The 17,969-nt window shown below is 38.4% G+C and overlaps 1 protein-coding gene across 1 annotated transcript; it reads left to right on the top strand.

Annotated features, from left to right (window-relative positions):
• The first annotated feature begins 8,153 nt into the window (after positions 1-8,153).
• Positions 8,154-14,113, top strand: LOC134666138 (general transcription factor IIE subunit 1). The gene is made up of 8 exons (XM_063523293.1): positions 8,154-8,277; positions 8,550-8,666; positions 10,796-10,974; positions 11,733-11,959; positions 12,442-12,631; positions 13,036-13,162; positions 13,535-13,639; positions 13,907-14,113. The coding sequence occupies exons 1-8, from the start codon at positions 8,154-8,156 to the stop codon at positions 14,080-14,082; spliced, it is 1,245 nt and encodes a 414-aa protein (XP_063379363.1). The 3' UTR covers positions 14,083-14,113.
• Positions 14,114-17,969: the final 3,856 nt, after the last annotated feature.

Raw genomic sequence — 17,969 nt, 5'->3', positions numbered from 1 at the left:
TTTTACGTACGTCATTACATTATTAAGTAAGTTTAATTCAGTAACTATTTATTGTTTATGTCAATTTCTATTATAAGTAGTAATTGTAATTACTAGCCAACTTACAACTTGATGTTGATCTCTTGTATTTACTTAAATTTGGGTTTCAGTGGTAATATTGGAATCTTAAATGTAACTAGTAATTTTTTGGGTGCAACGGGATTGTCATTGGAATATTTAGATAATAATTGTAAAGATGACAGATATTTCTGTCCTCAGCAGTGTGTCTACTGCCATCCAAATAACTTGACTGATTGCAATTACAGTTTGAATTTTTTATTGGAATAGTTCTTATTGATTGTATTGTTCATATCTTATTGGAATCAAATAAGCTTAAATTTATTTAAACATTTACTAATTTACTTTTTACTATGGGTGTACCCTAGATTTCTTCCTCTCTTGTGAAATTCCAACTGATCAGAAATGTAGAGAATGAAAACGAAACTTGTATGTGATGTGACCAAGTTCAGTTTTGTTGAAATTAATATCCAACCTACCTCTAAAAAAATTCTTGATCATGCTAAAAGTATTTTTGTAGGCAGCTATTTTGCTAATGTTACCCATACTGATACTGATCTGTACTGTTTGTTGTTATATATGTTTTAAGTAGCTAGTGGTCAAATTCAAATAAGGTTGATGGGGTTAAGAGAAAACATTGGGGCAATTAAGAGAACCATTTTTAGGGAATCCTCACATTGTCTCTTGCCCCGAGCAAAACAAACTAGATGCCACATGACATGACCTTACTTGATCCATTTTTTGTATGGATTTGATTCAACCTACCATTCCATTTAAAAAACAACCAGTGTTTATATTGCTTCTTTTATAAACATTTTAAACCAAGTACATATTACAAAAATACTGATTTTTATAAAAAAGTTTTACTTAGGAAGTTATTTTTATTAAAAAGTCACTGCCAAATTTAAAAGACTTTTCTTGTACAAAATGTAATTTAATTTAAGGATAAACAAATGCTTGAAAACAAATGCTGTTTTGGATTATATTTTTGTTTTGATGTTATTGTATGTAACTACGTATTCGGTATACTTGAACTCTACAAGACTTATTTTCTTTTTAAATTATTTTAGATTAATTTTGTTGTTACAATGAAATAAATGTAACGAAATCAAAGGTTTGTTTATTTCGCTCATTTAATAATTCGCTGTTTTGAGATTACCTTACCTCGGTGTACCTTCACCAGTAGGTTAAGGTACACCAAGGTAAGGTAATCTCTTCTAATTAGTTAAAACGCCGAGTGCCAAGCATGAAAGCCACACACATCCAGTCCAGTTCGATTAGGATTAGTCCGATTTCCTCACGATGTTTTCCTTCACCGAAAACTGACTGGTAGGTAGACCTTCTTCCGGTCCACTTTATCAGGAAATGTACGAAAGTAGAAAAGTTTTTAAATCGAGATTAAAATGGTGCCAGGTTAATGAAGACCAAATTAAAATGGACAAATTGGCTAGGGCACATTCGTCAAAAAGATTTAGGGATTTTTGGAAAAAAACCAATAGTTTGAATAGTAAACCTGGGCCCAGTTTTATAAAGTTACAAGTTACAAGTTTACAGGCGTTTACTGGCAACACTTGCTCCGTTTTTTACAATTTGCGTTTTATAAAAGTACTGTGCTACAATTTTACAGGTTACAGGTACAAGTGCCTGTAGCTCAACCATAGACGAAAATATGGGAGTTTAATAGTTTTAAACTCATAATCGAACAAGCGTTTTATAAAAATATTGTAAATTACAAGTGTAGATTGGTACACTTGTAACAAAAACTTACATACGTCTTGAGTCCTGTAACAGCACAACAGCAGCTACTTGTAGTGTCTCTGATTCGCTCTTTCGCTCGTAATTCTTAATTTTAATTAAAATAATTCGTTTTCTGAGAGATTTTAAACTTTACTCTTTATTGTTAGGCACGAACACCAACGATTGTGCCAGGGCATGCATACTTTTCCATGCACTGACCTTATAAGTTTTTGTTAATGTGTCTGAAATATATAGTAGGTAAATAGGAAATAAAGTGATAATATGTTTGATATTGATTTTATTGACGATTCGTTTTATTTTATCTTCTAGGAAACGGAAAGGGATTGGTGCCGATATTTGTCGTTGATTTATTAGCAATCTTCTCTTTATTTAAGTATAGTGCATTCACATTATGGTCATAATTTTCTATACACAGCGTACTTATCTTTGAGCCGCTACCGAAACGATACCTTTTAATGTAATGTGAAACAGTACTTATTTACTTATTAGGTAAATATTTCATTAAATCTAACTTAATCTGAATCTGAAAACGGCCCAAAAAGTATATCCTTGGCATCGAACACCGCTCTCAACCACTCGATTTTTCCTTCATTTCTGGCCATTTTTCCAGTAATTAATATTTTACAGCAAACAATAACACAGCATTTAGTAGAGCACCAAGTATCTATGACAGACGTTTTATTAAAAATAGTGATGTCGTTCACACCTGTAGATTTCACATGTAATCGAGATTGACCGTGGTTCTTTACAACTGTAATTATCTGTGTGTATTTATAAAACACCTGTAGCCGTTCACAGTGCATTACAGGTGCCTGTAGCCTGTACTCTTGTAACCTGTAACTTGTAACTTTATAAAACTGGGCCCTGGCCTCCCTATTATCGTTAATGGAATTACGGATCGAAAGATGATAGCGGAATCCTTTAAAAAACATTTTACAGTGGACCCACTGCTTGTTCCTTCCAATGTCTCATTGACTATGCAGAACGTTAGTGTCGGTGCTGGGTCTGGCATGACGGAGTGTTATACGAGGTTTACGGCTTCTGAAGTTGATAAAGTCATACGTAAGATGCAAAGAGGCAAATCACCCGGTCATGACGGACTTAGCATTGAACACCTGAAGTTTGCTGGTATTCACTTACCACGTGTGCTTTCCATGTTCTATAACCTGTGTATGGGACACTCCTACTTACCTGAGCCTTTTATGCGAACCTTAGTTGTACCTACATATTGTCAAGGACAGAACAGGCGACGTATCGGATGTTTCAAATTATAGGCCGATTTCTTTAGCTACAGTTCTGGCAAAGGTACTGGACAGTTTACTGGACGCACGCCTCGAGATGCACCTTAAACTTCATGATGCGCAGTTTGGATTCAGAGCTGGTGAATCAACGGAAAGCGCAATATTATGTCTAAAACACACGGTTGCGCAATACACCGAGCGCAAAACACCCGTATACGCGTGCTTTTTAGACCTTTCCAAAGCTTTTGATCGTGTTGTATACGAGGTGCTATGGAAAAAGCTGGTGGATGCGGGTGTGCCCGAGGAGTGCGTTAGGTTGTTCCAGTATTGGTATGGAAACCAAATAAACCAGGTTAAATGGGCGGACGTGCTATCTAGCGAGTACAAGTTACAATGTGGTGTAAGACAAGGCGGATTAACGTCACCTAAATTATTTAACTTGTACGTTAACGAGCTGATCGTTGAGCTCAGCAGCATGCATGCCGGATGCCATATTAACGGTACCTGTGTTAATAATCTTAGTTACGCGGACGATATGGTGCTGCTGAGCCCTTCGATCGGAGCGTTGCGTGAGCTAGTCCGTACGTGTGAAAACTAATATGCTCAAGCGCATGGCTTACAGTACAACTGTAAGAAGAGTGAGGTAATGGTTTTTAAAACGGAACGAAATTTCCAGCCTTCCAATATTCCTCCTGTTGTACTGAATGGTTCTGAGCTGAGCATAGTTAAGCAGTTTAAGTATTTAGGGCACATCATCACTGAGACTTTGTCTGATGACCCTGACATTGAGAGAGAGCGCAGGGCGTTGGCTGTGAGAAGCAACATGCTGGCCCGTAGGTTTGCCCGTAGCACGCAGGAAGTTAAAATAACTCTTTTTAAAGCCTTTTGCCAGATTTTCTACACGGGTAGCCTATGGGCTAGATACACGCGACGAGCATACGACGCACTGCGTGTCCACTACAACAATGCTTTTAGAATGCTGATGGGACTGCCCCGTAGATGCAGCGCCTCAGGTATGTTCGTAGGCGCGCGCGTCGATGGGTTTCACGCCATAATGCGCAAAAAGTACGCGTCGATGCAGAGGCGATTGAGGGATAGTCACAACAGCATTCTAAAAGTCATTGCTGAAAGGATGTGTAGCTGTCATATACAGAAACGGTGGGTAGACAGTCTCAAGGGGTGTGTGTCGTATGACAAATAGTTTTTCTGTGATTTTAAATATAAATTTTTATTATGTGTTTTAATTTTTAATTTGTTTCTGTGCCTAATTTATTAATTTTAAATGTGAATTTATTATAATTTTATTTTTATTTTTAGTATTTTAATTTAATTTAGCATTTATATTGTAATGATGTTGTATGATTATTTATTATTGTGAGTCGAATGTATCAATGTATGGATCTTAGTTATCTGAAATAAATGTATTTTGATTTGATTTTTTTTTTGAAATATAACTATGATTTTGCATTGATGATTCTCACACTTCATCACATATCTATCGGAAACATGTATGTATTAGGGATTGCAGAACCGGTACTGCTTAAAAGAACCGGGATTTTCGGTACCAGGCAAAAATGGAACCGGGATTTCCCGGTATTTTCGGTACTTTCGGGACTGCCTTCAAAAATCAGTTTTTACCACAATTTTCGGTAAAATTATCCTAAAACGATCATTAATCTTTCTCTAAACATTATTAGTGCAGTATAAAAAGTACCATAAGGAAGGCACACACACTTCTTTTTTACTATAATAATTATGTGTCTTCAAGCCACACAATCATTGCCTATATTAACTGTGATATGGACTGCCTCTGCTTACTATACTAGGTACTAAATAATATAATTTGGTTTAATTCTAAATTCATTTGATATTTTTACTATCTTTGTTGAAAAACATCGACAAAAACTGAATAGTGGCTCAGATAATATCATCATTAATTTTTTTCTTGCAGTTTCGTCTCTATCTATTTCACATGCGTTCAAAATGGGCTAGGGCAGGGATATTTTACCTACATACATATAATAATAGAACTATCAATAGGAAGAATCAAGAAGTTGTTGCAGCCAGAATTAAGAATTTACCAAGGAGAGGACATGTCACTATAATATTTTAATTCATTTTAAAATGTCATTCTGATTATCAATAAGAGTTTCTTATACCGTATTCGAATTAAAAGGAATATTTTATTAATTACACAATTCTCTCTAGTTTTTGCTCGTATTTAGTATACAACTAACTAATTATTCGTATAAAATTATTTATAGTAGAAACACTCGTATAGTTTCAAAATACGCTATTTTATTTTGTTGGCATTGTCAAACCCATTGACTATTTTTGTTTTGCTTTAATATATGGTCAGCCGTAAAAGTAATAAAAGTATTAGCGTCAGCAATGGATTTATTTAATTTATTTCTTTAAAAAACATGATATTTCATGCTAAGTAACAGAAAACAGTCAAATATTGTACCGGAAATATTAGTCCCGAAAATCCCGAAAGTACCGGGAATTTAATATAGAAATCCCGGTTCTTTGCTTGGCTCTAAATCCCGGGAATTCCCGGTACTTTCAGTTCCGGTATTTCCCGGGAGCAAACCCTAGTATGTATGATATATGTACTTATGTAAAAGAGAAAACTAGCTGCTTATCTTATTCCGCATGCATTAGAAGCGATGCGCGACGCACGAGAGATCAAATCACACGCCGCACGCGCGCTCACTCAAGTTTGCCGATTGACAACTGTCAAGGAAAAGTAAGGACGCTAAAGACACGAAGAATTTCGTACATTGGCCTGTCTGTTCCTATTTCTATCGCACGTGGGTGCCAGTATGACTGCAATATACCTAAGTAATTATGCGCGTATTACCATCGCCGACACTGTTAACTAGAGATGCACCGGATATTCGGTTACTATCCTTATCCGGCCTATCTGACCATTATTTGAATATCCAGCCGGATACCGGATAGTGACCTACTATCCGACCGGATACCGGATAGTAGGTAACATTGCTTGATTTCGGAGTAAACAAATTGGATCTAAGAAACAGTCACGGTCATAATAAGAAACAGTCACGGTCATAATAATTATGACCGTGACTGTTTCTTAGATCCAATTTCTTGATTAATTATTAATCGTACTCGTTTACCGATGGTCTGGCCGAATATCCGTCCGTTCCGTATCCGGCCAAACAACTATCCGTTGCATCTCTACTGTTAACTATCTATCGGTGGACCTTATTACATAAGGCATAAGGTACCTACACCGATGGACAGTGTAACAGTGTTGCTGTTTGTACGATCGATAGAGATAGGAACAGGCGTGTCAAAGTGCAAAATTTCATGAGTGCGAAAGAGGCAGACTACGAATGAAAAACGTAACTACTTTTGAGCCTCATAGCGGCCACTTGAATGTACCAAAACGTTAGGTTAGCTGACTAGAAAATACGAAATGCTGTACTCAGGAGATAGGGTGGGCGATTATATCTTGGAATATAGGTACTAAGCTGTTATATACATAGGTATACGACAGGATAGTAGTTTATGTGACTGCTACATAATGAAAGGCATTAAAATACGAGTGTGGGTTTATGAAACGAATGAAATGAGTTTCATAATAGTATCACACGAGTGTTTTAATGCCTAATTATGTACAGTTACATACACTGCTTTATCTACACACATATTATAAACTTTCTATGATATATTCACTAACTTCATATTACAGCCGACTTTGCTCTCTGGCGGAACTCGCGGATATGAGATGGCGTCTCCGAAATATCTTTATCGCACGTTTTACATGAAACTTTTGTTATAGTTCCTTTAAAAACAACAAAACAAATTATTTTTTACTTATAAACTAATTAAAAGATAAACTGTACGTCAAATGAAAACTTTTTTCACGCACGTCACGCATCCGTAGTTTTTTTTTAATTCAGAGACAAACTAGAGTCGGGGTCGATTACCATATCGTCCGATACCAACTTACATGCCAGATTTGTCAATATTGTATGCAATTGTCATTTGTTTTCGAATAAAACGTCATCTCAACTGATGTTAGAATAGGGGTCAAATCAAATTGCCTTTTTTTTCAGAGATGTTCGAAATTTGAAATGCATTACCAAATCGATTTTGATATAGTAATGAAGCTATTACCACATTTTCACAGATAAGAAATTTGCTGTAACAAAACAGTTTATCGTAATGTGTTGGTAATGTGGGCCATTATTTACGAATTTTGAAGGCATCATAGACAGTTTATGATATGTGTGTAGATAAAAATAATTTACGCAATCACATTATTTATTAAAGGTGCGACCACATCGCTGCTCAAAATACAGGACTGATTACATAATATCTATATTAGGTACCTATGACATAGATGCGCACGAGGAAGGATTAGTAGAAAGAATTCTCTGTTCTATGTGTCACTCACTAAACTTACCTAATACCTACTTGCATATTAGTCATCGTTGAGGTATCACATAATTCCAAGAAAGATAAAATTAGGTTCGTTCTTCCTGTCCGATAAGTAAGCTAGAGCAGATTTATGATGGACGCTATTATTCACGTGATAACAAATTATGTCCCTTTTTAACACCGCAAGATTGAAACAGAATAGAAGACACTGTCTTGTCGATCACGCGACCATCTTATCCGGGAAGTAAGTAATAATAAAACAGTCCCTTCGCTTTCGAACTGTTTATCGCAAAAAATAGCCCGCAGTTCGCATTGAGACATTGAAAGCCATACGTATACAAAAAACGTAAAACGCCGTGGCGTAGCCGGATTGATGAATTGATGACTAGTCATCCGGTTCGAAGGACCAATGTTAATACTTTGGTGAACGTACCGTACTATTCACGTGAATAAATGCGATAGCGCCTGAATACGAGGAAAATAGTTAATAGAAAATGAGTTTAAATAAAAAATACTTCCTTATTGAGTACCTACTATTTCTAATGCAAAACACAAAATCAAAATATGATTTAAAATACAAATACTTTGCGATAATAAGCAATCGAGATTAAAAATCAGAAAGGCTCTTTTTATTGCTTGTAAACCTAATAGATGACATAGATGTACCCACTGTTCCAGTAAAGTATGACGGAGGAACGGCTAGTGACGGAGGTGCCGAGCAGCTTGAAGCAGCTGGCGCGGCTCGTGGTTCGAGGCTTCTACACCATAGAGGACGCTCTCATCGTCGACATGCTGGTTCGCAACCCCTGTAAGTTGTGACCACATTTTCATCTCGGTTGGCAGTCTTCAACACTGCGTTTCTCTAGAAACTTCCTGCCTTTGTATGCACAACACAGCTAAACTGTGAAATGGACTGTCGCCTGCGGTATTTCCGGATCGATACGAACTTCAAATCTTCAAGAAAAGAGCGTACCTACATACTCCGATCTTAAATCCCCGTTATGTATATTCAGTATAGAATGTTTCGAATGTCATAATATCTTACAGTGTAATTTTACATACTACAATGTTTTTGTTCAGGTATGAAAGAAGATGATATATGCGAGCTGTTAAAGTTCGAGAGAAAAATGCTAAGAGCCCGAATAGCGACCCTCAAAAACGACAAGTTCATCCAAGTCAGACTCAAAATGGAAACAGGTAAATATTAAATAAATAAAATAAAAATCATTTTATCAGGTCAAAAACCCATATCGGGGGGCACGGCAGTGCCCCCGCCAAGTCGAGCGCGAAGCAAACACTGCCGTACCATCCTTTACTGGAACCATTTCGCCGCATTTTCAGGCCCCTATTTGAGAACCTCTGGATAAGACCAGACCGCAGAAATTTTGGTCATCCAGTAAGCTATAATCACATACTTAAAATCCAAAATTTCAAGTCTGTAGGTCATTTAGTTCCGAAGTTAAGCGAAAGCAAAGTTTCGCATTTATGAAACTCACTCATGATCATCAGAATAGAACTAGTACTTCCCATAAACTCAGAGAGCTGAAATTTGGTACAGAGTTAGGGTTTAATGGCCACATAAAGGGAAAACCTAAAAATATTGCAATATCAGTCACGTTTTAAAGATCTAAGAACTGCATAAGTAAGTTTGTATTCCCATATAAATATATGATATTACAAAGTTACTGTTGCAGTTCCTACAAATAGTAGGTAAAGTAAAGTAAAGGTACACTACGATGTACGATGTGAGTATGAATGAAGATATGTTTAGTTATGATATGTGTATACATAGTATGGGTATGAGTACCCGAAAAGAAGGACTGCCTACAAAAAGAGATGAGATCCCATCAAAAACATTACATGTAAAAAGGTGCAAGTCTCGCAACGCTTTTACTACAAAAAAGTTTTGAGATGTAATGTGAAACCAAGTCGGTTATTTTAATCAGTGCCAGGGGGTGTTAAAACCGTATCAATAAGATATCTTTAATTTGTAATACGTATAATGACTTGGCCATCGCACGGCTGCATAATGACAAAAGGATCATCGTCACCTATTAAAAATAATTCTAATTGAACATAACGCTAGCGCTAATTGCAGTTTGAGCATTACACATATTGACGAGTACGGTACGAGTAAAGCATTATGTGCGATTGCCAAGTCATTATATGATGATTAGTGACGGATTACTGATTATTATTTAATTATTAGATTTAATGAATGGGCAATACGAAAAATTGTTGCTACTGTACAAGAATCAGAACCGGAAAAAAAGAAAAGAAAGATTTGTAATAATAAAAAAACTACTCCTAAAAAGAAAAAAAATGTGTTAAATAAGAAAATCTAATAAAATAAATCAATATGCCCACGTTTCTACAAAAAGAAGTGAAATCCCACCAAAAACATTCTGTAAAAAACTAGCCAAGTCTCGATGGAGCTGCTTGTTTATCTCTAAAAAGTAATGAAATCTAGACAAAGTCGTGCCAAGTCTAAGGTTCCTTACTGCGATTTCTTTATTATTATAGTTAATGTTGTGTGACTTGGCCGTTGAAGGGTACACAAGGGTACAAAACCAGGTGCTCCATGACACCATTGCACCAAAAAGAAGTGTTTGTTTCAGGCTCGCCCATACATAAGTATTATTGAAATACGCAGCTTTATCAAGCCTACAATTGACTGGTTATTGAATCAACGTTTTCCAAGTGGCAATTTTCCATCGTCAATGGGTAGCGGTTCTGGCGACAGATTGGTGCAATGGTGTCATGGAGCACCTGGTTTTGTACCCTTGTGTACCCTTCAACGGCCAAGTCACACAACATTAACTATAATAATAAAGAAATCGCAGTAAGGAACCTTAGACTTGGCACGACTTTGTCTAGATTTCATTACTTTTTAGAGATAAACAAGCAGCTCCATCGAGACTTGGCTAGTTTTTTACAGAATGTTTTTGGTGGGATTACATTTACAAAATAAAATAAAACATTTAACATTTAATTAATTTTACTACAAAATAGATAAGTCCCACAGTACGCTCAATGAAGCTTGTGTTGTAGCCGCCGCGAATGCAGAGGACGCTCGTTCGATCCCATGCATGCAGCCCTGGGAAATGGAGGCCTTGGCTTGGTCCCATTTTCTTTCGTATACATCTATATTAGTTTATAATTTATAAATATAGAACGGTTTCTACTTGATATCATTTAATTTGTTTCCTAATAGTATTGAATCGAGGGTTTTCACGATGCGCCCTCCGCTTGGCGCTAGCCATACAACAATCTTTCTGCCTCTCTGGTCCTCGTTTCTACGAGTAACGTGCCCTTTCAAATTCCAGGTGCAGACGGCAAGGCACAGAAGGTGAACTACTACTTCATAAACTACAAGACGTTCGTGAACGTGGTGAAGTACAAGCTGGACCTGATGCGGAAGCGGATGGAGACCGAGGAGAGGGACGCCACCAGCCGCGCCAGCTTCAAGTGCCCCTCCTGCGGGAAGACCTTCACCGACCTTGAGGTCAGTTTGTTTTATAACAGAACCAACTATGCGTTGCCGACCCTTGAATACCCGCTTCTTGAAGAACCCTATATAGGGGCTATTCATAAATTACGTCATTTCAAATTAGGGGGGGGTCTGGACATCGGATGACGGTAGCATGAAGTAAGAGGAAATGGGGTCATTTGAAGCATGATTTTTGGATGATTATAAGGGGGGGGGGGGGGGGGTCAAAAATCCTCAAAAATCGATGACGTAATTTATGGACAGCCCCATGTACGTCGTAGCGCAAAGGAAATACCTTAGCACCTGTACTTGTGAATGAATTAATAGTCTTAAGGCTGAGCTTGTCAGAAGAATTTATTCAGTATTGTGTTTAAAACCATAAACGAGATCCCCCTCTCCCACAGGTGACATTTGGTGATATGTACCTATTTGTACTCCTCTCCCCTTGTAACGCTTTTTATTTATTTATTTAAACCTCTGGGAAACAAACAGGCAAAAACAACACAGTAAATCAGATAATACATTCACAAGCCACACAGTTTCCACTAATGAATAATATCAGTTTTTAAACTACGTCCAAGTCCAAGACCACCGGTGGACGGGCAGCAGCGTCCCTCAAATTCGGTGTACTCGACTGCGATCGCCAACCCGCCTGCCAAGCCTGGCGATTATGGCATGGGGTGTATGCCTATGTTCAGCAGTGGACGTCTTATGGCTGAGAATGATAATGATGATGAACGTTAAGAATGATTTATGATTGCATTTTATACCAGGCGGACCAGCTGTACGACATGATGACGCAGGAGTTCCGCTGCACGTTCTGCAGCCAGGTGGTGGAGGAGGACCAGTCCGCCCTCCCGAAGAAGGACTCCCGGCTGCTGCTGGCCAAGTACAACGAGCAGCTGGAGCCGCTGTACCAGCTGCTGCGCGCCGTCGAGGGCATCAAGCTGGCCCCGGAGATCCTGGAGCCGGAGCCGGTGGACATCAACACCATTCGTGGGTGCGTATTCGTCTTTCCCAGTCTTCACCACGACTTTCTAGCGTGTCAACCCTCAGTATTTAAAGCGAGGCCGAAGGCTGAGGTAGGTACTCAACTCACCTCATAAAAGGGCCAATACGCAATACCCAGCCAAATGATTGTCTTTCCTCGTTGGGCTGCTTCTGTAGGACCGTGCTTTATACGTTTTTCGTTTGTGTTTACGAATAAATACGACACGATACGACGGTGTCTGTGAGTACGACAGTACTGAATAGAATAACTAACTAACGAATGAGTAACTAACTAACGAATGAATAACTAGCTAAATTTCGCTTTATCGCGTTTTTCGTTTGTGTTTACGAATAAATAACGAAAAATAGTTATTCGATTATAATAACTATTTTTAGAATATAATAACTATTTTTCTAATAACTAACTAACGAATGAATAACTAACTAAAACATTTGTTGTTTACTGTCGTAAAATTTCATATTTGTTTGCAGGCTCAATACAAAACAGCCTTTACTCCGGCCTGGCAACGAGCAGTGGTCGGGCGAGGCCACCCGCAGCGGCGGCCTCGCGGTGGAGGAGACTCGCGTCGACGTCACCATCGGCGAGGCCGCGCGCGCGGCCCCGGCCAGGAAGGAGCGCCCTGTATGGATGGTGGAGAGCACTGTCACTTCGGGCGAACAGGTACGAGTACAATGAGAGAGGGACAGAGGGAGATCCCTATAATTAATTAGAAGATAATAAAGAAATAAATAAATAAGATTTCACTCTACAGATCATCCGCTTGGCAACTTATCCCAAGAATTAGCAGAGGCAGAAATTTTTACGTGACTGTCATATGACCTTCAAATCCAACGGGCAAAATAGGCCTCATTGGGATTTGCCCGGTTTCCTTACTTTGTTTTCCTTCACCGACTGGTAAAGCGTAAATGAATTCCTAAAACTCATTGGTCCCAGCCGGGGTTAGAACCCTCTACCTCCGGATTGAAATTGTTGAAAGTCGCACGCTCTTAACGCTAGGCCACCAGCGCCCTTAGCCTCAGGACAACAACAACAAGTACTAATAATGGTCGTGTATATATTTGTAGAACGAGGCGGCAGCGGCAGAAGCGGCGCTGGAAAAGGCGGCGAGCAGCGCCGCAGCAGCCAAGGCCAGCAGCAAGGGTGCCGACGACATCATGTCTGTGTTGCTGCAGCACGAAAAACAGAACACAGGTACTTACATGATGGAGCAAGCAGCAGACAGCGCTGGAGGCGAGCCGAGCAGCGCCGCAGCAGCCAGCCAAAGCCATCAGCAAGGACGCCAATAACATCATGTCCGTGCCGATCATATACACTCCGTTTCAATCCGTACCGGGGAGTATCATCAGGAGCACCTGTTGGCGGACCGATGTAGACTGCGAGCTGTAGCTCTCTGCGAGCGCTGGCAAAGGAAGGGAGGCGACAAACTACCCTCATTTTCGACATAATTGTCAAATGACGGGTTTGAAACATGTCGACCAATTTTCAGTTTTATGTCTATCTCGTACCTAATTAAGTGGTTTTTGCATTATTGCGTATGTTACGAATTTTCCTTGTATTTTGCAGACAACTCGGCAGCGAACGCACTAAAGGCAGAGCCGGACAGCTCGGATGACAGCGACGCCGAGTCCAAGGATCCGTTCAAACTGAAGACAGACGTCGAGGCAATCGGTTAGTGCTTTTATTTACATTTAGTACCTATTCGTATTCGAATTCGTATTCGTATGCGTATTCGTATTTTTATTCGTATTCGTGGGCGTATTCTTTTTCGTATTCGTATTTTAATTCGTAGGCGTATTCTTATTCGTATTTTTATTCGTATGCGTATTCGTATTTTTATTCGTATTCGCGTGCGTATTCGTATTTTTATTCGTATTCGTATTCGTATTTATATCCGTGTTTGCGTTTGTATTTGTAGTAATGTAGGTATGTTTGTAGCGGAGATGGAGAGCTCGTCGTCGGAGAGCGAGGACGGCGCGCCCACGGTGCTGGTGGCGGGCGCGCGCGTGGCGCTCCCCGCCGTGGACGACGCCGCCATCGCGCGCATGACGCCGCAGGAGAAGGAGGCCTACATCCAGCTCTACCAGGACTATTACAGCCACATCCTGGACTAGGAACCTTTCATTATTACATGATGAAACTGATCGCTGTAGTTTTATTCATTTGGTTACCTTTGGGTTAGTTCAGGGGTCTCCGAACCCCGGCTCGCGGGCCAAATCCGGCCCGCGACGCGTTCCAATCCGGCCCGCCGACGTCCAAAGCGAGCGCCCACTGTCCGGCCCGCGGGAGCCAGGCTCCAGGGGTTCAGCATTCATTGAGAGTGGAGCTGTTCCTAACAGCCGCAATCAGACACTGACCCCTGGGTTAGTTACATAGTTACGTGAGGCGTTTTTGAAGATTCATTGACCCCCCACCCCCTCCCCCTCTCCTCCGGTGAGATGTCGTGTGATTTGTCTCGATACTCTCCCGTCCCCCCAACCTCGTGTGAGATCTTCCAAGTTTGTATTTTAAGTAGGACTTAATAAAAAAATATTTACCTATATAGAAACATTGTATTAAATTACGGCATACTTTATTCGTGTGGGTGACCCAAGCATTGTTATTTGGCAGTTTTTGTAATTCGTTTCGTGAGCTATTTTAGCTTTGCCGTAGGTGGGTAAAAACAGTACGAAAACTTACGTAGGTACGCGTCTCCATGAAACCAAACTCTTTTAATTAAGCTTCTAAAGTTCTAGAGCAAGGTGACCCTGTGACATTTCCTCAATGATTTGCTTTAGGAGCGCATTCCAATCTTAAATGTATGATCTTGATTTGATATTGATCTAAGAACTCGCACTTGTAACAGTTCTAGAGATCCTGATCTAAATGACTTTGTAGGTACCTACATTAACCGTCGAGAACACGTGCCTTTATATCGGTGCAAGATTCACTGAGGCCAATATCAAATCAAAATCGTATTTTTAGATATTTAATTGACCACCTAGTTAGCGCTGTGTAAACTTCGGGCCGTGTTGGCGAGGAATGGCCTCAGTTATTGCTCTCCGTTCGTGTTCTGTTTGCACGAGTTAGCGAGTCGTATCGTACGGCGGCTGCCGCGATACTTGAAATGTACCTAATGAAAATATAGCTATAATTTTTCGGTCGTGTGATATTTGAGTAATAACAGAGTATTTTAGACCTTTAGACGTGTCTGCTTGATAAAATGCTTAATACTATAGTATCTGTCAGTCCCTAATAAATCCTCAATAATTCCGGTATTGAAAACTTGTAAATCATATTTTGGAATTCTGGTTGACCGAAGCGAAGCGAAGGTCTACGTTTTGACTCGGGCATTTTGCTTTCGTATGTCCGGATGTTCTCCTCTACAGGTCGCAATTCTTAACCGATTCTCGTGAAATTTTGTGACCGAATTTTATGACTAAATAAAATTTTTTTGTCAATCCGGTTTTTGGAATTTTTTAAAAATGGCGGAGTCGTGATACCTGGCGCCTAAACAAATAGTCGTATCGATATCATAAGCCTATTTTCTTTTTGAAACATGTTTACAGAGTTAATAGCAAAAAATGCAGAAAAAAATTATCGCTGGTTTAGGCGGTATTTAGATATTTAATTTTAACTAATTTTAATTTGAGAAGTAGTAGCTAAATTTCGTCAACCCATCTAAGAACTATTTGGCTCAGTTTGTAAACGTTCGCTTTTTCTGTTTGCACAGAGGGTCTGGGTTCGATCCCCAGTAATTGTATGCTGGGATATTATAACTTTTTGTATTTTTTTACACATAAATTTCGTATTGTTTTTCTTTAATTTACTATACACCGTGTTTTTATTGAATTCCGTTAACTTCGGGGTATAGTTAAGTACGTTTATAAGAACTAAATGGCATAGTTAATTTTCAAAAAAAAAGTTTTTTTTTGTTTTCTTTTTTGTTTTTTTTTTGTTTAAAAAGTAATTAAATGTAGCATATAGCGTTGTTGTAACACGGGCATTACATTTAACTCAACCAAACAATTGAAATCTGTAACATATCAATGTCATTTCGTACATCAATCGACCGAGATTGTACTTAAGTTTAGTAGCAAATGTATGAACTCATTCTAAACACTAATCAATATGTAAGCCGGCCCTAAGGCAAGTGTACAAGCTTGTAGAGGCCTTATAGTAAAAAAATAAATTATGGATTATCTCCGAAATGGACTTAATTAGAACATCGGTGTCTTTGAGAAAGTTACTTGATTTAAGCTCAGGAATGCACCCTTGAAATTAACGGAAATCAAAAAAAACACGGTGTATTTAAAGCTCTTAGCACCATGTTATTTCAAGCTCTGCTCGCGAGGTCTACAGCTCAGATTAAATGTCCAAAAATTCAGAAAATTTGTATCGCTGGTTTTGGCGGTATTTAGATATTTCGTTTTTACTTGAGAATGAGTAGCTAAATTTCGTCAGCTTTAGTAAGAACTATCATGGCGCATTTTGCAAACGTTCGCTTTTTTTGTTTGCATCGGGAGGTCCCTGGTTCCATCCCCAGTAATCGTATGCTGCTACACAACTTTTTGTATTTTTTTATACTTAAATTTCGTATCAATTGTTGTTTTTTATTTTATTATTTTATTTTGAAAAGCGCGGGCTAAGCGTATTCGTTTAATTTTTGCAAGAGATGATGGCTTTTTGCGCTTTAAAGAAAATTTGATTCTTGAATATACGGCGCCCATACCTTTGGCCTCCATGCTCGTCTAGATGGCGACACCATTTTATATTTAACAATTTTTACTCATATCAGTAAAAGAACATGGGTCAAAATCATATGGCGTTCTAAAAATAAAAAAAAACATTTATCCATACATATATACATTTATTGATATTTTTTATTCATTTTCATTTTAATCCTGTATCGAAAGATGGCAGTAAATTTACAGCACTGATTGACCGAAGCGAAGCGAAGGTCTACGTTTTGACTCGGGCGTTTTGCTTTTGTATGTCCGGATGTTCTCCTCTACAGGTCGCAATTCTTAACCGATTCTCGTGAAATTTTGTAACCGAATTCTATGAACCAATAAAAATTTTTTGTCGAGCCATTTTTTGAAAATTTTTCAAAATGGAAAAGTTGTGATAGCTCTCGCTTATACAAATAGTCGTATAGGTATCATAAGAAAGTATTCTTTTTGAGACATGTTTACAGATTAAATGTCAAAAAATTCAGAAAACGTATTTCGCTGGTTTTGGAGGTATTAAGATATTTAGTTTTGTATGTCCGGATGTTCTCCTCTACAGGTCGCAATTCTTAACCGATTCTCGTGAAATTTTGTAACCAAATTCTATGACTCAATATTTTTTTTTGTCGAGACGGTTTTTGGAAATTTATCAAAATGGAAGAGTTGTGATAGCTCGCGCTTAAACAAATATTCGTATCGGTATCATAAGAGTGTATTCTTTTTAAGACATGTTTACAGATTAAATGGTCAAAAATTCAGAAATTTTATTTCGCTGGTTTTGGAGGTATTAAGATATTTAGTTTTTACTTAAGAATGAGTAGCTATATTTCGTCACCTCATGTAAGAACTATCATGGTGTATTTTGCAAACGTTCGCTTTTTTGTTTGCACGGAAGGTCTGGGTTCGATCCCCGGTAATTATATGCTGGGATATAACTTTTTGTATTTTTTTACACTTAAATTTCATATCAATTGTTGTTTTTATTTTATTTTTTATTTAATTTACTCAGTTTTAAGCTCTGCTCGCGAGGTCTACAGCTCACAGAGCCACTAGTATTCATGTCATAGGTACTGTCGTAAATAGCTATTAGGGTCATGCATGTGTTAGATTAGTCTTTACGTTTAGGTTGCTATTTTTACTTTTGTATATCATGTTTTACTTTGTGCTCGCATATTATGTCAAATGAATTGCGTGGAATGTTTTATATCTAGTTATAAGTCTAGGATTCATGCTCCTTTCATACGTGCTTAATATTGTATCTATTTATAAGTCTAGGATTCGTGCTCCTTTCA

The sequence above is a fragment of the Cydia fagiglandana genome, chromosome 7, assembly GCF_963556715.1.
Source record: "Cydia fagiglandana chromosome 7, ilCydFagi1.1, whole genome shotgun sequence".
NCBI lineage: Eukaryota > Metazoa > Arthropoda > Insecta > Lepidoptera > Tortricidae > Cydia > Cydia fagiglandana.
Note: the sequence above shows the minus strand (reverse complement) of the source record. Positions and strands in the feature narration are given on the sequence as shown.